Source organism: Panthera onca, chromosome A1, assembly GCF_046562875.1.
Source record: "Panthera onca isolate mPanOnc1 chromosome A1, mPanOnc1 haplotype 2, whole genome shotgun sequence".
NCBI lineage: Eukaryota > Metazoa > Chordata > Mammalia > Carnivora > Felidae > Panthera > Panthera onca.
Window position 1 is genome coordinate 75,326,477 of NC_138339.1, and position 23,326 is coordinate 75,349,802.

The 23,326-nt window shown below is 39.1% G+C and overlaps 1 protein-coding gene across 2 annotated transcripts in view; it reads left to right on the forward strand.

The window, feature by feature from the left end:
- The window catches only part of LOC132681113 (uncharacterized), a 123,268-nt gene extending 102,241 nt beyond the window's left edge, over positions 1-21,027 (forward strand). Inside the window, exons 9-13 of one of the 2 annotated variants that reach the window (XM_060635250.2) lie at positions 5,911-6,068; positions 7,894-7,936; positions 9,633-9,819; positions 18,517-18,652; positions 20,606-21,027. In XM_060635250.2, the coding sequence (XP_060491233.1) occupies positions 5,911-6,068; positions 7,894-7,936; positions 9,633-9,819; positions 18,517-18,652; positions 20,606-20,705 (624 nt within the window). In that variant the 3' untranslated portion in view covers positions 20,706-21,027. Of the gene's footprint in view, positions 1-5,910; positions 6,069-7,893; positions 7,937-9,632; positions 9,820-18,516; positions 18,653-20,605 lie in introns of those variants that run through there. The other variant, XM_078447637.1, reaches the window with a different exon arrangement.
- Positions 21,028-23,326: the final 2,299 nt, after the last annotated feature.

Below are 23,326 nucleotides of genomic sequence, written 5' to 3' on the forward strand. Positions count from 1 at the left end.
TACAGTTAACCTGGTAACTTTTTGACAACTTTGGAAAGGTCATGACTATGACTCAGATTAACTGCTCCACAGTCTTTCTGTTCTCACTGGTTGGTAGTTGTTCCACTCTAAGGGATAGTTGAGGAGCCACGGAAAATGGTGACAAATGAGACATGTGACTGAGGCCAGAAGTGTCTCTTCAAAGCTGTAAAGCATGGGCAGCTCAGACTCCAACTTCATTATCATCCCTCCACTTAGCTGACTTTCTAGCAGGAAGCCTGTCTGTCTGGGAGCAGCATAATGCATTGGTCTGTGTGCACATGAACTCCTCCAGCCCCAAAAGCCACTTGTGTTTCCTGGAGCCTGGAGTCTCCCCGGTGCCAGGAAACAACATGATGCTGCCAGCCTGTATTTGTCATTCCTAAAACATGGCTCCCTACTCCAAGCAAACTGAAAAGAAAAGCACAAAATTCTGAGTTTGCAGCCAGTTACCTCTGCTGGTGTTGGTGGCAGCCAGGCGTTATAAAAGTAGGGAAAGAGCAGGAAACGCACTTCTATTCAGACAAGAGTTCTTGCAACTGTGGGGAATAAAATCGTCATCATCTCCATTTCTTGAAAAACGCAAAAAGAGAAACGTTAAATTCACAAAGCTCTGTCAGAGAACCCAGTACCAGCCACAAACAAGAGTCTGACGTGCATGCTCTTTATTCTCTGTCCTCTTTTCTTCATCTATGCTTTCTTGCCTACTTGGAGGGAAAAGAGGACATCATAAATAAATAAACAAATGCATACATACATGTATGTAATAATCTTGAGTGGGTCATGAGGGGAATGCAGTCCCTAGGGTCAAAACTTCCATTTAATCAAGAACAGAGATAGGTAACACAGGCTACTCCAGCGAAAGCATCCTGTATCTCTCCTTACCTTTGCAGGCTTTGCCACCCTCCTGATCCAGTCAGCTATGACATGGACAGAGGCCACCGCCTCCTAGCTATCAGAGTGATGGTTTTCAGACACCAGGGAGGAGGGAAGCCTCCAAACTGCTGCCTACAGATAAAAGGCTCTGATCATCATTAATAAGGCTCCAAGAGGCACTCACCCCTCAATTTTGCTTCAACCTGCTAGCTTTAAATATAGCAGTCTAGATGTGTGTTTTATGTACCTTTCATATGCTGTTTTGCTTTAGGACATGCTTTCTTTCCCTCTAAATTTATTTTGGCTCTGTTTTCCCCACTGAGAATTATCAGTTCCTTTTTCTGGCTAAAGATGCCTTTTTCCTCCTTCTTAGTTTATGGATTTTCATGGCTATGCCTTTAGATAAAGTGAAACATGTCGGTATAGTGTCCTAACCTTTTCTCTTTCCTTAGACAAAGAGACGCAACCACAAAATATTTCTGCCAAGTGTAAACCAAAATTTTGACCGAAGCAAATAACTAAAAAAACCTCTGTAGGTAATTTTATTTTACCAGAAAGCCCAGGTTGCAGACAGATACAGATGTCCTTGTCTGTATTTTTCTTTATAGAAATAATTTAATTTATAAGTGGATTCACTCTGGGTTGGGTTTTTGTCCTTATTATTTACTATTTCCCTTTTCTGAGCAGTCTGACCTTTGGAATCATTTCTGTAGAAATCTTATTTCCATGACAGACACTGTCAACATTATCCAAGGCCACCTGGCATAAACAGCCTAAATTCCTCTATCTCAGTTGATAGCTTCTGGACCTCACTAAACAATTCCTTGGTATTATTCTATTCAGCATCATTTCTATTTTACTCAATCTCGTATCCATGAAGCAACTGGATCTCTCATTTGGCTCAGGAATAAAAAAATGAAGCTAGAGTCTTTCCATTCCTTGGAAAGGAGAATATAAAGTTGTAGGGAAACCAGTCTCTTTTTTTTTTTAATGTTTTTATTTATTTTTGAGAGAGAGAGGGACAGAGCACAGGCAGGGGAGGGGCAGAGAGAGAAGGAGACATAGAATCCAAAGCAGGCTCCAGGTTCTGAGCTGTCAGCACAGAGCCCGAGGCGGGTCCAACCCGTGAACCACAAGATCATGACCTGGCTGAAGTTGGGCTCAACCGACTGAGCCACCCAGGTGCTTGGGAAACCAGGGAAACCACCTAGGGAAACCAGTCTTTAAAAATTCTTTGCTGTTTTCAATACCTACATAAGTCAGACTTTTGGCAGAGCCAGAGGGAAAGACTCAAGCAGAACCCATTTAAGAATTAAACTGAGGGACTGAGTTTTGCTTAAGGGAAGAGTTAAAGACCCCAAGGGCATGGCAGTAAGACACATTGGGGTTCTCATTGTTGTTTATCTCTAGAAAACATTTGATTGGAGAATACAGACCCACAGACCAAGCAGCATTTGGATTCAACTAAAAGAGAACCTTTTCTGAACCCCCTATCTCCACAAGAGTGGAGTTTAAAGGTGCTTGGACTGGTGAAACCGAGAGAAAAGAGTAAGATGAATGAGCACGGCTGCAAGAGTACCACACCCGCTACGTGGGCTCTGTGTGCCTGGTCTTATTGCAGCTGCTCCCAGGGCCACAGCAGGCTCATAATCATGGACAATGAGGAGCAGCTGAGAGTAGCCAAAATGGAATCCAGGCCGTGTTAGAGGCCATGTAAGAGACGGTAGCATTCAGTTTTTAATCTAATCCATTCATCAATCATTCATTCTTCTGACATAGCTGCTATGTGAGCAGAGGAAAAAGAGCCTCGTAAGTGACTTAAGGCACTATTCTGGGTTGTGTCACATGCCATATGAATGTAGTCCTTTGCATTCTCTTACAGCAAAGGATGTGGAGAACATGGTAGCTCTAGAGTAACCTAATGGTGCTAATGCTGAGAGACTGACATATCATCTTATCTATAAAATGGGCCCAAAGGAAAGCAAACCAAGTGAGTGTTTGCTCTTAGTAAATGAGCACATCTGTTACTTCTCATGAGAATAAAATTTCCAGGCTTCATTTGTTTTCCCATATCTTTTTATCGTTTGCAATGCTCCTGTGAAAATGATATAAGTAGCCATTATGGGCATGTAAAGCCTTTATCCTTATTAAAGCAAATGAAAATATATTCTTCTGATTTTTAATATCATAGTATTGACCATGTCCAATGATTACAACATGTGCTACTTTCTTTATATTTACTAAAACAGACTGAAATTCTGCATCTCTGTCTCTATTCCAGGAAAGCTAGTGGCTTCAGGACATACTGTGTCTCCTAAAATGTTCAATATTATAGCCTTCAAATGCTGAATCTAAGATCCAGCAGTCTCCCAAATTTCCATGGCCTAAGAAGCCAGACACATGGCAGAAGTAGTGTCGAGGACAGAGACAGAAGACCAGTGTCCAAATTCTATTTCTATGTAACATTGGAGCATCTCATTGAAACTCAGCTTCTTCCTCTAGAAAATGGGGATAAGAGTGGCTTCCTATTTTTTTTTAATTTTTTTTTAACGTTTATTTATTTTTGAGATAGAGAGAGAGACAGAGCATGAACGGGGGAGGAGCAGAGAGAGAGGGAGACACAGAATCGGAAGCAGGCTCCAGGCTCTGAGCCATCAGCCCAGAGCCCGACGCGGGGCTCGAACTCACCGACCTCGAGATCGCGAGATCGTGACCTGAGCTGAAGTCGGACGCTCAACCGACTGAGCCACCCAGGTGCCCCAAGAGTGGCTTCCTATTTTATAGAGTAGTTATAAAACATGAAAAGGCAGAGCCCATGGAAATGTTTTATAAACTAAAGTGCCATACAACTATGAGATATTACTTTTGGTCAAAGAATATTTTTGTTTCCATCCACCCATGAGTAGCAAGAAAATTTCTGCATATGCATGTACACACATGTGTGTTTATATGTACCCATACATGTGTATACATGTAACATGTCTCACACACATGTATTTACATGCACACATGTGTGTATATGTGCACATATAAATGTATTAGGGGAGGGGTGAGAGGGTTTTCATCTGCATCTCAAAGGAAGTCGTTACCTAAAACTGGTTAAGAGCCTCTGGTATGGACGATGCTCCACAACATCAGCCATTAGAAATATGCAAATTAAAATCACCAGGAGATTCTACTACATGCCCAGTAGGACGGCAGCTATTATAAAAAAAGACAAGCACTAGAGACTATTGGTGAGGGTGTTGGGAATCTGGAACACTCATAGACTACTGGTGGGAATGTAAAATGGTATAGCCGCTTTGGAAAATAGTTTGGCAGTTTCTTGTAAAATTAAACCTACGATGTGACCCAACACTTTCACTCTTAGTAATGTACCAAAGAGAATGAAAACATATGTCCACACAAAGACCTGTACACAAATGTTTATAGCAGCATTATTCAAAATAGACCAAAACTTGAAAGAAAAATTGCCATTATCTTGTGAATGGACAAACTAAATGATGTATACCTGTATAATAGAATAATAGCTCAGAAATAAAAAGGAATGAAGAACAAATAAATGCTACACTGCGGATGAAACTTGAAAACATTACACTAAGTAAAAGAAGCCAATCACAAAGAACATAGTACATGATACTACTTATATGAAATGTCCAGAAATGGAAAATTCATAGGAATAGAAAACAGATGTGTGATTACCTATGATTGGAGGAGCAAGGGTGGCAATTGACTGCAAATGGGCTGAAAGAAAATTTGGAGGTTGATGGAAAGTTCTAAAACTAGATTGTGGCAACGGTTTCACAACTCTGTACCTTGCCTTAAAAAAAACCACTGAGTTGTACGCATATAGTTAGTGACTTTATGGTACATAAATTAAACGACAATATAGTCATTTTTAGAGAGGACATGAATAGTGGACAGGATGTTTTGAGATATAATTGTAAAATAAATATAACAAAATATTTACTTGTAAAATTATTTTACTCTTGCATACATAGGTGGTATTTTAAAATACTGTCATTTAAAGAAAAGTGTTCTTGATTCTCTCTGAGTTGCAATTTCCTGATCTGTAAAATAGAGATGATAAAAGCAACTACCTTGCAAGCATTTGTGAAGCAAAACCAATTAAGAGATGTGAAGAATTTAGAAGAGGGCCATACTCAGTAAGCATGGAGTACATGTTAATTGTAGAAACTAACTAGAGATCTCATGTCACTACCAACCACATATATTTTGTAATGTGAACTTCTTTTATTTTTTTAAGAAGCTTTATTTTGTGATGGAGTGCACACATGTGCATGTGTGCACGCACAACTGGGGGAGAGACAGAGGGAGCAGGAGAGAGTGAATCCCAAGTAGGCCCCACGCTGTCAGTGCAGAGCCCAATGCAGGGGTCAAACTCATGATCCGCGAGATCATGACCTGAGCTGAAGATGGACACTTAACCACTGAGCCACCCAGATGCCCCTATAATGTGAATTTAATTTTTTTAATGTTTTATTTATTTTTGAGAGAGAGAGAGTATGAGTTGGAGGGGCAGAGAGAGAGGGAGAGACAGAATCCGAAGAAGACTCCAGGCTCGGAAATGTCAGCAGAGGGCTGGCATAGGGCTTGAACCCATGGATTGGGAGATCATGATCTGAGCCAAAGTCGAATGCTTAACCAAATGAGCCATCCAGGCATTCCCATGTGATTTTCTTTTAATGTTTTTTCTCATAGGAAAAATGGGCATTAATAATTAACTATACTTTCCCAAGTTGGCATAAATAAAATGCATATTAATAGAGGGTATTCAAAAGGGATGTGGAAAAATATAATAGCTGGAGATCTGAAGTTCCATGGAATATATCATGGGGAGCATAATCAACAAAAACTCATTTGGGTTATAATTTCATTTCAGATCATACAGTCAATTATAAAAAAAATAACTTCAGTCCTCCTTTCTTCACTCATGTTCGCTCTTATCTGCTTAGTTGCAGTGCCCATGCTGAACCTCTTCCTTATCAATTACAGGATGAAGGAAAATGTTCGCCTCTAGAAGTAATAAAATTAGAAGGTGCAGAAGTTGGCATTGATAGCAGTTTGGGAAAACCATTTGTGTTTAACTGTGTGCCTCAGTCTGGAAATAGAACGTTTTGCCTCTGTGCAACCTCAAACCAAGAAATGAAAAGGTAATTCATTAATCTGTGATCTTACCAGTCTCACTTTGGGTTGAGGAATGCTTCTTCAATAGCAGTCTTATTGATTTGGGGGTTGGAAGTAGAGAAGGGAACAGCAAGTTTATAGTGTGAGTCAATCAACTATCTTTTTACTAGGTATGTAAAGTTGCGTTCTTCATTATTCCCCCAGTTTTTTTTTTCTATCAGAATTGCTAAAGAACTGAAACATCTTCTCCTAACTCATTTACTTTAGATCTACACATTTTCTAAAAAAGCTTAATAGTGTCACGGTCACGTCTAGCTTCCCTAAGTTACCAGGTTTATATATTTTAAGCCCATCAGATTGATAGTCCTAGCTATAAAAATAATGTAGTAGGGTTGCAATTTAGCACACTACAGGGAGATGAGCAAAATAAATAGTAATAATGTAGTTTTGTGGGGAATGAATCCAGTTGACATTTTTAAGCATACAACCCAACTGGAGGGGTAGAGGTATGCAGGCTTTCTAAGAGGGTAGCCTACAAATTCTAAGCATTTAGTGGCTTATGATCATTACTTCGCTGTATCACCCTAAGGGAATGGAGATCACTGGTCAATCCAGTGAGTCAACTGAAAAGTGCAGTGTAAGTGCTGCTAATTTAGGGTGAAGGTAGGAAGGAGTAGAAGTAAGGGAGACTGACAAAAAGGTAAGAGGTCAACGGTGTTGAGTGTTTCTTTAAAAGGAATTGGACTCAAAAAAAAAAAAAAAAAAGGAATTGGACTCAGTTCCAATCTTAAAGAGAAGCCTAGGTCTGAAACCTCTGAGACAAACAATATACTGTTCCTACTTGTAGAACATTATTGATTCAAATGCATGTTGCTTTAAAGGACAAAGAGGGAAATATGATGATGGTAACCTGACTGTATTTCAATTCAGGAACACAATATTTGTTGGTTAGCTAATGTGCCCAAGACAGTGTTTTAAGTTCTCCACAGACTATTAGTATGATTAAATGCCAATTCTTGCCTTCAAAAAAGCTCAGAACTAAGAAGATAGGGCATTTGGTTGCATATTTGTAATGCCAAAGAAACATTAAAAAGTGCTACAGGAGAAGACAAAGTGGCACAGGAACTGAGTGTAGGGAGTGAGGATCTCCCAAGGCGGGGATGAGGGAAGAGTTTACAAAGGGTGTGGCACAGGATCAGACAAGCGTGCAAAAGAAGAAATGGAACAGAAAAAGGCAGAGGGAATAAATCAAACTTTGGGGAGAAGAGCAAGCAGTATGGTTTGATTGAAAGTTACAGGGTTTAAAAGAAAATTTAAAAGATTGGCAAATGGGGTGGATAGGCTGGTAGCTGGCTAAGTAGACAAGACTAAGAAAATATAGACCTCAAGTAGGAGCACTAATGGTGCACTAAATGTGTCTACTCTGTCCAAGGAACACTTGGGGAGGGAGCTAAGGACAGTGACTGCCAGTCTTTCCATATTGTAATAGCCCGTGCCTTATAGTTATTAACACCAAATCGTTACTAGCCCTGCTGGTGGTAATTAATTCACATGCCTTGGTAAAATAAAGAGTGAAGAAATTTTATCTTAGTCACTAATTAAACAGTGGTAAAGGAGAAGGATAATAATTTATTTTAAATATGCCTGGCGGAGGTGGGATTTTGCCATCCAGTAATACCAATTTTGTAAGAATGTGTTGCCTTTCGACCATCATCTTCCAGCCGTGAAATATATCTGAGTCTCAGGAGTATTCTGTCTGGAAGATGGGTTTCCAGGGAGATGAGCAAGCCCCTCCGAATGATACTTACCCAGTCCCCAAAGGAGAGTTCCTCTCATTTTACTGTCTTTCAGGTGGCTGGAGGCAATGGACAAAGCAATCCATCCTGTCCGCCAGGTAAGGTATCCTTGATATTCATCTCTGCCTTCATCCTGCTCTTCTCCTCAGAGGGGGAAAGGATCAAGTCAAATGTCATGCAGTTCACCCTGGGACTTCTCAGATCTGCTCTAAAAGCTGGGAAAGAGGATTTTAAGTTAACAGGGATTTCTATTCAGATTCCATGAGGGAACTTGCCTTCCTGCTGTTCTTTTTATTTTCAGGGGTTTGTGTGACATTTCTCTCAGTGAACTCGCTAGGTAGTCACAAATTGGGGTGGGATTTCCATTTTACAGGGAGCAGTCCAGGAGGTTAAACCACTGCTTCTGTTTTCTTTTCAATCCCCAAGTACAAGATCTCAGGAATGTCCTAGGATAGAGCCATAGGCTGAGCAGCATGTTAGAAACTGCATGTTGCATGTTCAGAAATGCACTGCTTAATGGCCATACCCTTGTTTTGGACACATACTAGCCCAACTTTCACTGTTCCTACCTGTTCAAAACTCCCAGTCTTGAAGCAATATACTTTCTAATTTGGGCTTGACCTTTAACTTCCTAACATCAACAGGTGAGTCATTCCTTTAGCCCCTAAGACATTTGATACCCCACTTTCTGAGCTAGTGCTATCACCTGGCTGGTGGGGAGGGGATTGCTTTAGTGCCCAACTGTTTCCTTTGTATGCTATGTGTAAGATTTCTAATAAGGTCATACACTTCCTTTAAATATGCTCATTTCCTCACCACATGTCATACAAGCAAAAGGTATTTACTATCCATTATCTTCTCTACATGTTTCGGCTCTTACACATTCAGGGAAATTTGGATTGTTTGAGCTTAAATGTACTGCCCTGTGTCCTGTAAGTGGACTTTCTGAACAATCACTGGCATCATCATATGAGAAACAGCAAGACTTGTGTTTCATTTTACCTGGAACACAATGCTCAATACACTCATCCATCTCTCCAATGTGTCATCCTAAGTAGGCTGATATTTGTAAGAGGGCTCTAGTCGGCTGATGCATTCAGAGTGTCTGTAGCAGAATGAAAAAGGAACACCCAAGTTCCCCACAGGCTCCCTCTTCACAGCAAAGAATACAGCCGGCTCTGCATTCTGAAATCTTCTGCACTGCCCTTTTAAAACTAAAGAGCAAAATGGAAACTAAATATGGAAGAGAAACTGGCCGGCACCTGGTAGGGCATTGTGATAACGAGATGAAGCATTGCATCTACTGCCTCAGGTCAGGTTACAGAGAAAGCCTGCCTCTCAGGCCTATGGACCAAGGACTGCCCTCCAGGGTAGAAGATCTGGATTTATCATGACCTGGCACATCACTGACCATGTGAGCTTAAGGCCAGATCTGGCCTGGGGCCTTTAACTTGGTCCTTTGCACAAATGGGAGTTCTAAAGTGAAGCATGAACCAACGGCTGCTATTAGACACAGTAGGCATGCCAGGAACAGGGCTAAGAGGACAATCCCAGTGGTCAGTGAAATAATCTTTTGATTTCCTGACACTAGAACAGAAACCAAAGAGAAGGGACGTGAATTCAGGTTTTCTGGCTAGTTGCTCAAGTATTAAATTGCCTTGGCAATAGAATCACTGAGGGCACTGCCTTTTCTGAAGACAAACAGCCTTAGTGCTGATGTCATTGGCTCCTGGGAGTCAATGACCACTGGCACAGGATGAGCACTCAGAAGATCCCTTTGTGCTACACTTGCAGAACCATGTCTGGGAAGACGTTACCCTGCACAACAGTAACCTCCCACCCCTGGCTATCAAGAACCCAGAGTGCCTAGGCCTTTTGCACCAACTGGACAGAAATACAGACATGTGGGTCCAGCACTACTGCATTCTGAAGGATGGCTGCTTGTACTTCTATGCTAGCATTCGCTCCACCCAGGCCTCAGGTATGGACTCAACTTTCAGTTGAAATGATAGTAATTACAATAGTAATAGGAGTGACATCCTACCTTTATGGACCTCTTACCAAGCCTTATACTGTGTGCCTTACCTAAATTAGTTCATTTATCCTCCAGCGAAGAGATACTGTTATTATCCTCCTTTTACAAAGAAGAAAACTGGCTGGAAAGCCTACTTAACTTACCAGATCACACATAGTAAGCAACGAAGCTGAGTTCTAAACACAGCCAAGCGAACTCCAGATCCTATAGATGTAAACCCAAGCTTTTTTTGCCTAGAAAAGCAAAAGTGAGCTCCTTCATTCTTTTGGTTACTGATGGCATTCAGAGTTAATGTCAATAACTTTCTGCTAGGAACTCCCTTTTGTCAGAACATTCCTAATGTTGGACAAATGAATAACAAAAGGAACATTAACTGTCACTTTTCCTTGGGCAAGTTACTTCACTTCCTAAAACTTACCTTCCTCATTGGTAAAATGCAAATAGCTATTTCGAAGGACTGTTGTGAAATCACACAAGGTAATTGTTATCAGGGTGACTTAAGCTCTACATGTAAAGCTCTCTCTATAAAAAGCTCTCACTCTATAAAATGTACACATTTACATACTTATTAAACTATATATATTAAAAGCTATATATGCAAAATGGGCATATAAACAATATGATTTAATAATTTGGTTTTTTTATTTTAAGTTTATTTACTTATTTTGAGAGAGGCAGAGAGAGCAAGCAGGGGAGGGCAGAGAGAAAGAGAGAGAGAGAATCCCAAGAGGGTTCCACACTGTCAGCACAGAGCCCGATGTGGGACTTGAACTCATGAACTGCAAGATCATGACCTGAGCCGAAACCAAGAGTCAGACACTTAACCGACTGAGCCACCCAGGTGCCTCTTTGATAATCTAATAATAAAATAGTTGTGTCTGATTTTGACAAGAAATATTTTGCCTTCTTGTAGTCTTTTTTAAAGATTTTATTTTCAAGTATCTCTACCCCCAGTGTGGGGACTGAACTCATGACCCTGAGATCAAGAGTCACACGCTCCACTGAGTGAGCCAGCCAGTCACCCCTAGACTTTTGCAGTTTTTGACAAAAGCGATTATTGCTATTTTATTTGCACTTGGATTTTTTTCCCCAAATGAATAACCTTAAATAGTTAGCAGTAGTAAACATCCTGGAATCCCAGTCATTTTTTTAGCATTAATGCTTATGTTTATTTAAGCTAGACAGCCATGCCAAATGGGAAGGAAGTATCTGGTGACCATTTCAGCCTTCTTGGAAAGTACAAAAGAAGTACGAGGTGAATATCACACTGTGGTCCATTTCTTGTCACTCAGGATGAATGATATAATGATTCTCTTTCACTTATTGAACTTTCCATTTGAGAATATTATAACATGACCCAAAATATTTTCAACTATTAAGAGATAGCCAGCATCTCTAAGCACTTACACAACAGGCTGTTGCTATTTAACTCCAAATCCATAGTTTTTTTTTTTTAAGTTTATTTATTTATTTTGAGAGAGAAAGTGAGAGTGGGGGAAGGGCAGAGAGAGAGAGAAGGAGTGAGAGAACCTCAAGCAGGCACCATGCCGTCAGCACAGAGCCCACCACAGAGCTCGAACTCACAAACCGTGAAATCATGACCTGAGCCAAAAACAAGAATCCGAGGCTTAACCAGCTGAGCCACCCAGGCACTCCCCAAGTCCATAGTTTTAAGCACCTGATACCAGGATGGGAATGAAGGTAAATAAAACAAAACTCCAAAGTAGTCATGGATTGGGATTTTTATTATAAAATATCACCACAAAAGTCTGAATCATTTTAATTTCCAAATCAATGAAGCTCATTTTTAAGAGACTGTTTCCATAGATTCAAAGGGAATGTTTAGGATTGATGCTTAGATTATTCCAAACTGAAATATTAACAAAGTGCTTCCAAACCCCTGGGGCCCAGAGACTGCTACTGACTCCAAGTTTAAAACAGTAATAACAGCCACTAGGTGGCTTCCCTTATTCTGAAAAGTCAGAAGGAGGTCCTACTTAGAAAAGTTCTACTTGGAGAACTGGAAAATGGCTACTAATAAATGGCCTAAAAATAATAACAAAAGTAGAGTTGCCATTTAGTAAGTCCTCCTTTTGTATTGGTCACTCTGTTAAGTATTTTTATTTACCATTTTATTTAATTTCAACAACACTCTCAGAAAATAGGCTATTATGCCACCTACCAGTTTGCAAACTAATGCTTAACAAGGTTAAATCATTTGCTTGTGGTCCCCTGGATAGTAAATGGTGAAGAAAGTATTTGAACCCAGGTAGCCTAAGTTACACCAAAAAAAGAAAAAAAATAGACAAAAATTGACATCTTCTTTATATTCAGCTCTTATCATTTCACACATCTTTCCAGAACCTTCCATGGTTCTTTGTTGACTCCATAGATAGTACTCTAGAGTTTTATACTTTGTCTCAAAACCCTTCTCTCTGGTTTTTTTTTCCACTCCTTGTGTTAAAGCACCTTGCACTCTAATCAAACATGGTCATGTTCTATTTCCATAACTCACCACACGTCTTAAACCTTTTTCTGGCACCATGTCTTTGCTTTTTCTAGTTCCTTCCCCTGAACCGGTGTATATCTACTGATTCCTCAACACAAGTTGTTCAGATTCCACCTGCCCTTCAAATTTTTATTCAGTCACCAGCCATCTTTCCTGTCAAGCAATCCCAAATGGTCTTAGATAAAGTGTCTCCCCTCTCTGAACTTCCACATTTACCCATCTTGTGACACTTACCACTCTCTACCTTGTATGTTACCTCCAGAGAGCCATATTATCTCTTCTAAGGGACTATATGCTCCAAAGATGACCCTATACTATGTATTTTTAATGAATGAATCAATGAATCAATGAATCAATGATTAAATGACCCCAAGTGGCCATTACTCTCATGAAGTGTGAGTAGTTTGTCATCCCCTCATGTAATAGTAGAGAATGGTTAGAAGATTGGAAAATCAATTCAAAGGCAAAACCAGAACTCAGGCCACCAGATGCCTAGTCTTTCTGATACATCATACTCTTTCTAGCCCTAGGAAGTTACCTAATTTCTATCTATTTTTAATTCCTCTCTTAAAAAAGATCATTCTGTGACTAATAAAAATATGTAATCCAAGCCCATTCATTCTTAACCAGCCATACATCTTAAATATTCCTATGTCCACGGGCCCTCCATTTCTAGCTCAAATTATCTCAAATATGGATTAAAAGAACATTTTTCTTACTGCAATTCCAAAGGAAAATGCTATGTCTAGGCCATGTTCTAAAATCGAGGCCTGTGATTTAGGGTTTTACATGACTCTACTCTTTCGTGAATAAAAAGTGCCATTTGCCTAAGCATGCACCTTGTGCCAGAAAATACACTTTACTTCCACCTCCTCCCCACTCTCACCCTGACAGCTGCTGGGTCCGGATGGAAGCTCTCCCAAGGTTAATCAGCAGCTCACTCTTCATTAGCATTAAGGTGGCTGTGCAGGAGCTCTTCTGGGGTGCTTTACCCTTCCCAAGATTGGAATTTTGCAGTGAGGTTTACATTCTTTTCCTAAGAGCCCTTCTCAATCTTATACATCTTAACTTGCATCGTGACCTGAGGCCCGTAGCCAATGATCTGGCACAGTGAGACCCAAGCTGAGACAGAGGCATATCGAAATCTCCTGTGGAAAATCCCCAAAAGAGAAATGCTTCTCTCTACTGTCCACTAAGAATCACTGCCCTGGGGAGCCGCATTTTTTTGAGAGGCCTGGATCATTCTGCTCAGGTGTATTGGTGGCAGAAAGTATGTCTCACTGAATGCTTCCTGTGTGTCCAGCACTTAAATAAGTACTTTATGCTCATCATCTAAAACTAATATTTGCAAAACATCCACGGTTATTGCCCCAGTATAAGTCAGAAACTAAGGCTTAGAGAAATTAACTAACATGCTGATGTGGTCACCTAGATGTTAGGGGACAAAATTTGAGCAAATGCTATCCAAATCTTTATGCCCAAACTCTTAGCCATAATGCTATATATAGCACTCCCTGCCAGAAATTAGTCTTCTTAAAGTAGTACTCAGTATTTGGCATCTAGTCTCTGGAAATCAGCACATTGGCTGCCATAGCCATGATCTGCACAGTCCAACTATTTATCACAACAACTGGGAATTGTAAGGACAGTGAAGAAATTTATTGAGTTAGGGCTGAACCTATGCTGTGCCATGAACACCACAGGCACTAAAATGAATCAATTAAAAATAAAATAAAGTACTCAGTTGAATGTAATCATTTTTATATGCATGGAATGTGAATCGTTATATTTATAAAGATTGTACAGAGTTCTAATACTTATACTCAGTTCTTCCAGGTTATGCTAAGTGAATGACCTTTGTGCTGGTCTGATCTATAGTTCCTCCTTCACTTGTATTGTCCAAGCTCTGCTTGGCTCTTGCATATCCTACCCTTGCTTGGTTCCTTATTCTCCAGCCCAGTGAAACAGGCCCTGGTTACTATTTATAGCATTATTCGCCAAACCACAGGTTTTTACCCCCTTACTGAGCCATGCAGTCAATGTAGTAGGTTGTGGCAAGTATTTAAAAGTACAACAGAATAAGGGCTCCTGGCTGGCTCGGTTGGTTAAACGTCCAACTTTGGCTCAGGTCATGATCTCACAGTTTGTGGGTTCGAGCCCCATGTCGGGCTCTGTGCTGACAGCTTGGAGCCTAGAGCCTGCTTCGGATTCTGTGTCTTCCTCTCTCTCTGCCCCTCCCCCGCTCAGGTTTTATCATTCTCTCTCTTTCTCTCAAAAATAACTAAACATTAAAAAAAAAAAAGTACAACAGAATAGAATTTAATTGAATAGAAAATATCATGGTACATCACAATGTTCCACAAAACTTTTGGTCTAACTGTATGAAAACCCATAGAGCTCTGTATTTATCACATCTTTGGATCATAGGCAAAAAGCCTGGAAAAATACTCATGTACAAAAACATTGTCTCTGCATTCCTGGTCAGTTTTGTGTTCAGAATCTTAGGTTCTTTCCTTTCAATTATCTTTGTCATCCACCTAGGATATTAGTTGCTTTGTTATTAAGACTCAACTTTCTGTGGTCACCACTTCATAGAGACATGGTCCCCTGACCACAGCATCTCAGAGGCTTTACTGCTTTATTTTCATTTGATTTTATATTAATTTTATCCCATTGATTTATCTTCTTTATAAGAGATCCCGAACACCTCACATGATATTTCTTCTAAAGGTATGTGTAGTATTTGGGACCTGACTTATTTACTGTAACAGTCACCTGAGGGACTGAGACAATCCCGGGGACAGCAAAGAGAAGGCAGGGAAACGATAACAGTGAAAGGGGAAAGTACGCAACGTGAGAAGCCACATGGCCCTAATTTCCTGGAAAAAACAGGGTAGATGCGAATCTCACATTGTACTTTCAGCTAGATAAACATGCCTCTAATGTGTATTGTAAGAGTTGTAGAAATAGCACTGGTCAGCTCCCTGAAGTCTGTGCTTACTGTCAAGGAAAGTGCTCATACTTTAACAATATGCATCACGGCCTCTCCTATGCTGGCTAATATTAAAAAGCCACTGTACAAGTATTTCCAAAAGCCCTTTGGTCAAATGCCTCTTCATAGGCCCTCAGGCTCCTTGTCATTCACCGTATACTTGATTTTTTTCCCTCTTATCTCTCTCCAGCAAAAGCTGAAAGTAACAAATTGTGACTTAACTATTGTTCTTGAATAAATCACATCAAGGTCTATGTGCACTTCTCAGATATATTTTACATTATTGCAACAAATGGAACACTTAATGCTTGCATAGTTCTTCTGAGAAATCTCTGTCCAAATGTTGCGCCAGCTTGCTATTTATTGCTGCTACTTAATAACAGATAGAGACTGGACCAATGAGGTCATCTCAAATGAGGTAATAGGGTTATAGTCAGACGTCTTTACTGCCAATCATTTCTACCCTGCAACTGGTTAGAAAAGGGGTCAGAAACTGTCCTGTTTGTAGCAGACATATTTTTGGACAAAACTTTCTATCCATTCTCAAAAAGTGTAGGGACAGAAGAGGGTATTCATATCTGCTTAGACATATGAGAAAGGGAAATCTCACAAGTAAGAAGACGTCAGAAACCAGTACAGTAATATAAATGCATTGTGCTATTGTTGGGAGCAGAGAATTAAGACAGCAAAATAACCCTTGGATATGTCTTTGGGTAGCCTATAGTCCTGACACATCTAGCACATTGCTTATTCTAATTCTAGGATATACCCCAAAATATATATCTATGCAAAAATTTGTATATAAGTATTTATAATTTTAATCATTATAGTCATGAAAATGAAGAAAACTCAAATGTCCATCCATGAACTAATGAATAGATAAATAAAATGTGGTATACCCATACAATGGAATATCATTTATCCATAAAAAGGAATGAAGTACTGATACACGACACAACATGGATGAACCTTGAAAACATCATACAGGATAAAAGAAGCCAGTCACAAAAGACTGCATATTGTATGATTCCATTTATATTAAGTGTCCCAGGAAAAGCAAATCCATAGAGATAGAAAGTAGGTTAGAGTCACCTAGTGTTAGGTTGGGGCAGCAAATGGGGAATGACTGCTACTGGGTATGGAGTTTCTTTTTGAGGTGATGAAAATGTTCTAAAATTAGATTATGGTGATGGTCACACCACTCCATAAATAAACTAAAAATCATTGCCCACTTCAAATGTGTGAATTTCATGTTGTGTAGTGTAGATTAGCACAAAGACACAAGTCACTCTCTGATTTTTATAAATACCATTTTACTGAGACCTACTAAAGGGGAAAAAAATCTAACCATTTCTGAAATGAATGCATTTCTAGAAGTTAGCTTTGAAACTCACTCTTTTTAAATAAAAAAAAATTTAATTTAGTGTTGCATCTAAACCCCCCCATAAGATCATGACCTGAGCCATAGTCAGATGCTTAACCAACTGAGCCATTCAGGTGCCCACAATAGCCAAATTATGGAAAGAGCCTAAATTTCCATCAACTGATGAATGGATAAAAAAAATTGTGGTTTATATACACAATGGAATACTATGTGGCAATGAGAAAGAATGAAATATGGCCCTTTGTAGCAACATGGATGGAACTGGAGAGTGTTATGCTAAGTGAAATAAGCCATACTGAGAAAGACAGATACCATATGGTTTCACTCTTATGTGGATCCTGAGAAACTTAACAGAAACCCATGGGCAAGGGGAAGGAAAAAAAAAAAAAAAAAGAGGTTAGAGTGGAAGAGAGCCAAAGCATAAGAGACTCTTAAAAACTGAGAACAAACTGAGGGTTGATGGGGGGTGGGAGGGAGGGGAGGGGGGGTGATGGTTATTGAGGAGGGCACCTTTTGGGATGAGCACTGGGTGTTGTATGGAAACCAATTTGAAAAAAAAAAAAAAGAAACCAATTTGACAATAAACTTCATAAAAATAAATAAATAAATAAACAAACAAACAAACAAACAAACAAACAAATTTTAAGGGAAAAAAAAAAAGTAAACCCCCCCCTATAAAACAGACAAATTTTAAAGTCCAAAAGCCACTCTTTCGGTTTAAAAAGAAAAAATGTCTGACTTCCGGACAGTATACATCAGTACCAAATATAACCAAAAGGAAAACAAAGGTCAGCCATAGTCAAAGGGATGAAATTTTTCCTTCATGGTTTCGTTTTGGTATAGAATAACTACCAGATAGAGCAAACATCCAAGTTGTATTTTTGTATTTTGTTAGTACAATGCACTAAAGTGGCTCCTGGGAGGAAGTGGGAGATTAGAACAAGAGTTAGCAAGAGCAAGAAACAGGTTTAAACATCTAATCACTGATATTAATGACGTTACCTAGATTGTGTACATGAGATTCAGGTTACCGCAGAGCATCAACACACTATAAAACACATAAAGGTTTTGAGTTTTTAGCCTCTTCCCCCAGACCAATATCCTTTCTCTACCCCCAGATAATGGAAACAAAATTCAGGCCAAGAAATATATAACCACTAACTTGGACTCAAAGGACCATGGGGAAAAAAATTATCTTCCAAAACCAGTCATTTATTCTCATTTTAATTCAAGTTGGCTCCCTCATATCACCCTGTGGGTTCATATTTTAAATGTGCTTTGCATATTCACAAAGAAGGTGAGAATCTACATTGGTTTTAGAAACTGCTGGCAATCTCCATTATTATTCAGGAAAGCTGTTTTAATGGTTCTGCCTAAGCAAATAGTATTTAATTTTCCTCTAATGTGATATTGCAGGTGTCACTTTTTGATACCAAAAAGTTTATTTCAAAATGTGTCCTCCAGGTAAAGTACCTGGTTTAGACCCACAGTAACCCAAGCTAAATACTGAACACGTAATGAGAAGACCACAAAAATGAAAACTGGGAAATGCACCTGTATTACCAGTCTTGCCATTAATCGTTAGTGGAGGACCTTAAATTACATATTCTTCCAAGTCTCAGTGTCTTCATCTATAAAATTAGACACCTAGAATTAGATTCCTTCAGATACAAAGTTTTCTTGATGCTTTTTCAGATTCCCTTTTTTCCCATCTTACTCTTTCCCTATTCTCATTTTTTTTTCTTTCACCCTCTGTAGGTGGTCTATATCTGCAAGGATACAGGGTGAACGAGCAGATCCTTAGCTTCAAGCAGTCAGTAATTGAACTCAAACCTCCATCTGAAGAGTTCAAGACTTTCTATTTCTGTGCAGAAAATAATACAGAAAACCAACGGTAAGTCAAGGTCTGCATATTTCTTCTTCATCTGCTTTGATAAGTCTTCTTAGCAAAACCCTTACCCTTACTCTCCAACTTCAGTTCCCATCTTCAGTTAACTCTCTCCCTTTCTTGCATAGTCTTCATAGCTAATACTCCCCAGGATTGTTTTTTCTTGCAATGCATAGAAGATGATTCCTCCAGAAGTACTTTTTTAAGTGGAAAAGGAGTCCACAATTCTCCCCAAGGCAATGGGCTCAGACTTAAACATAAAAAAAAAATCTACTAACACAGTTTTCCATGAATACTATGTTATTAATTCAGATTTGCTGTCTCACCTCCTTTCATATAACTCTTATTGATATGTCCATCCGAATTTGGTCAGTTGTTTGGCTTTGTTATAAGCCATTGAAGGATATAGAACTTACCTATCTAATTCAATATGTTCAGTATCCACTTTGACATGCACACATGGGCACTTGGGTTCATGATGATTTGGGGGAAAAAATAGCAGTAGAGTCAAAAGAGACAAAACCATGAGGCAAAGAAGGATTCTCTGGTACCTAGAGGATCATCCTCCATCTAATTTCAGTACTCAAGACGTCCTGTGCCCTCCATCTCTCATTCCTACTATCAACTACTTGATGACCATCCCTCACCTCATCCAGATGCTTTCTCCCAACTGTCTGGGTTAAAAAGATCTAATAAAGAAATTCACAGTAATTTATTAAAACAGAGGACATGGTAAAATTTCCATGGGTATTTACAAGAACCAAATGCACTGCTTTAACTCAAAGAAATAAACTCAAAGAAAGAAAGTAGAATTTCAGGATTTCTAGCCAGTAACCTTTAGGGAAGAGAGGAGTCTCCCTACCTTCTCCCATTATGTAAACCTTGTCTGCACCACTCATTCCTAAGGATAGGCTAGAGTGGGAGGTTAATGAATATAGAATTGCTAGATATTTTGCCAAGATCTTTTTCCTTGGGCTTATGCTATACAATCTGGGTGGCAAACTAAGATGGTTCCCTTGAAGGTAAGACTCCAGCTGCCATATTAGAAAAAGGGTCAGTAAAATAAAATTAACCCTTATCTGTTAAAATCCACTGTCTTCTCTAAGAGTGGAGGTTGAACTGTTAGATTTCACTGCCAAATCCATGAGTCAATATTATCGATAGGAAGCAATAGTGAGTCACTAGAGAAATACTTCAAAGCATACGAGTAGAGTTTTGCAAAGTGTGGTTCATGGAATTCTGGCTCCACAAGATGCCCTACTCCCGCAAAATAGTCTTTAGGAAATGATCCATATCATATTTCCATCTTAGAGAATCACAAAACATATTAACTTATCAATGTTCCTGACACACCCTGCTAGAAAGAATCCTGGTTACCTCTTCATAACTCCCACTACCCAAGCTTATCTGACCCAACCTTTCTTTTAAAAACATGACACGTGCTAATTACCCTTAGAATAAATTCTATATGGGTACACTTTTTAAACCATCACCAAATAAAATGAAAAGAAGGAAATAGAAAAGAGAGGGGAGCTAACCTAGAGAGTTTGCTGTGGTTAATAGAATGTAATAAAGGAATATCTTGCTCTAATGGCAATATTTGATAACTCTATATGTGATCAACTGAATTTGAAATTTCTATAGGAACAGTAAAGTACTATTAATAATTGCAAAAGCCCTATAGCTCCATTAATCACTGTCTACAAACATTGAACATTCTTCTCATCCTAGTATTTATATGAACATAGTTTTACTTCTTTGCTAAACATTACATACTCTGCATTTGGTGTTTTACCTTTCATTCAATCCAAACCTAAGGATGAGGGTTTACTATATTGATTTCAAACTAAATAACTGAGAGAAATTATTAGAAAATAAATTTAAATGATTTTTTAACATTTCATCTTCCTACAGTCCAATTTTTTTTAAATGAACTGGCCTGTACTGTTATTTCTACAGCTGGATTACAGCGCTGAAAGCATCTATCAAAAAGTGGCTTCCTTTGCATCAGGCTATTCAGGACTTCATGAATCGACCTCTAGAGGAGACCAGAATGTAAAAGAAACCCTAATCTTAAGAGAAAGGACCCACAAAATCACTACCAGCCTGTTGTGAGAAGAAACAAAAACATTTTTTATTACATAGCATTCAACTGAATGTTCCTCCAAAACATTAAAATTTTGTGATAATATTATCACTTTGTTTTTGAACCAAAGCACCAACATCTAATGTGACATTCAGAAAATAGAATATCTATCAACATCATTAATATCTCACGTTTCTGCCCCTCAGGCTGCTCGTGTTAGCATCAAAAAATAGTATGTTCCATACCCATGTCTTTTGAAAGCATAAATTCAATAAAAGTTAATTTCTTTTTTGTATTCTTTGCTAAATCTTCCATTCTTTCCTTTGACTGTAGGCTTCCCAGAATGCCTATAGGCCATGATATGGGAAGCTGATATTTGGAAAAATTAAGATCATGGAAATGAAGTGGCTTAAATGGTGAATAAATAATACAGCTAAACAAGGTCCTCTCTGTCAGGTCATCCTACAATCAACTAACCCAACTACCTCCCAGGACTTCCCAGATGAAAGAAAATAATAACAATTATTGCTATAAAAATAAGGAAGGAAGTAGGCTGAATTTAGGGGAGCAAACTCAAAAAATGCATCGTATGATTACCTGAATTATTACCTGAATATCTGTCACACTGCAAAGGGAAAACACAAAATAAGTCAAGAATGTCCTGCCCTGGAAGTAACATTCAGAGAAATTCAAAAGTAAATTCTAAGTAGTGACCTCATTTCTTAGTGGAACAATCCCAGTGTGGAGCCATGATGTTGTGATGCACTTGGAAGTCCCATGCCCTTACTAATGGAACAAGGAAAACAAGTTTCAGGGAGTTCAACTGTCAGATTTAAGTGCTCTGGAACAATTGAAAACAGTAATAAAAACTCACGGTCTTGTTTGTTCACAAAATAATAGTATTTCAGAGCTCACAAAGACCTTACAGCTCAACCCCTGTTTATGGCGAAATCTCAGGGAGGGAGTTGCCTGTTGAAGATCACCAAGGTTGTTAATGAAAGACCAGGAACTGAATCCGGGTCTTCATCCCTCCATCCAGTGTTGTTTCCACTCATCCTACAGCTCTTCATTGTTATAAAGAATGTGTGGTTTCACAGAGATAATGTAATCACCCACTTTCCGAAGTTGTCCAATGCTTCTAGTCTTTGCCTGAGATTGGAAACACATCGATTCCAGCAATAAATCATGTTTATATCTCTACAATCTCATGAAGAACTTCGTGTTGATTCAAATTATATCATTTTACAGAGAATATTAAATGTGAAAAAGATATCAAAATTCATGCCATTTTTCATACACTCCTCACCTCTGCCCTCTCCCCCAAAGACTGCGAACTCTTCAAATAGATGGCAACAGTTTGCAGCTGTCATTCACCACAACTCAGATAAAGGATGCGTGAGTGTGTGAGCATGTGCTACTTAGTTCCTGTATTAAGAGAAGCTGCACAAATGAATCCATGCCCCCCAAAAGACATGCCGTAATACCCTAACCAACCTAATACCATAATCAAAAATATTCAATTAACAATAACAGATAGTCCTCTGTTCTGACAATGGTCTCTTTGTTCTCCCAGTATTTGCCATGACAATAATGAGGTCTTTCAGCAGGGGCATCATCAGTAATGTTCATGTCAGAAACCTGGAGCTCATACATCCGCTCCCCAGTGGAGCACTCGGCCTCTTTGGAGCTCCGCCATGGAATGCACAAACTGTGCCGTTACCAGGCAGCCAGCTAGTGACCACAGCCAACTGTAACACTGGCACAGAGCTTTCTCCTGAAGGGGAAAAACAAAAGCAACTACCTCAATAAAATGTGAATACAATTTTCCCTGAATTAAGCAGTTGTATAACTCACTTGAAAGTAAAAGGTATCAATGTTCAAAGTTACTCCTCAAAAACTACTGTTGCTATTCCTGGAAGATTCTAGAGCTCTAAACAGTACCATACATTATGCCAAAAAAATTTGTGTGAGCATTTTTATGTGGAGACAATTTTAAGCTTTTATATGATTTTCAAGGGATATGTGACTCAAAAAGAACTTTTTAGGTCTAAGATTAAGAACATTTCTCAAGATCCACAAGGTTTCCATCTTTAATAGATACTATATGGAGGGGAAAGGGCAGGGCCAGTCTTCTACATATGCACTATCTGACCACACATTTTAGGATTAGCCCACCTTTTGGCAAATCAAAGAGAGCTTGCCATGAGTCCAGTGGTCAGTTAGTCAATTATTTATTCATTGAGCACCTACTGAGGACCAAGAACTGACTGCCACCAGCCTACTACCATTAGGAGAGGCGAAAAAATTATTAAAGTCTGTTCTCTGTAGCCAGAAGGCCCAAGTTCAAATTTTAGCTCTGTCACTTCCTGGCTGTGACTTTACACAGGTAAACTTTAACCCTCCCTGCTTTAGCTTCCTCATCTATAAATGGGGATAATAGTATCTGTCACATGTGTTTGTGAGAATTATATGAATAGTGTACAAAAAGCACTGGAACAGTGAGTGTCCCTGATGAACTCTCAATACGATTATCAATATCATTAGCAAGGATTGTCAGCCAATAGTCACATCTCTGTGGACTCTTCCTGAGGGAA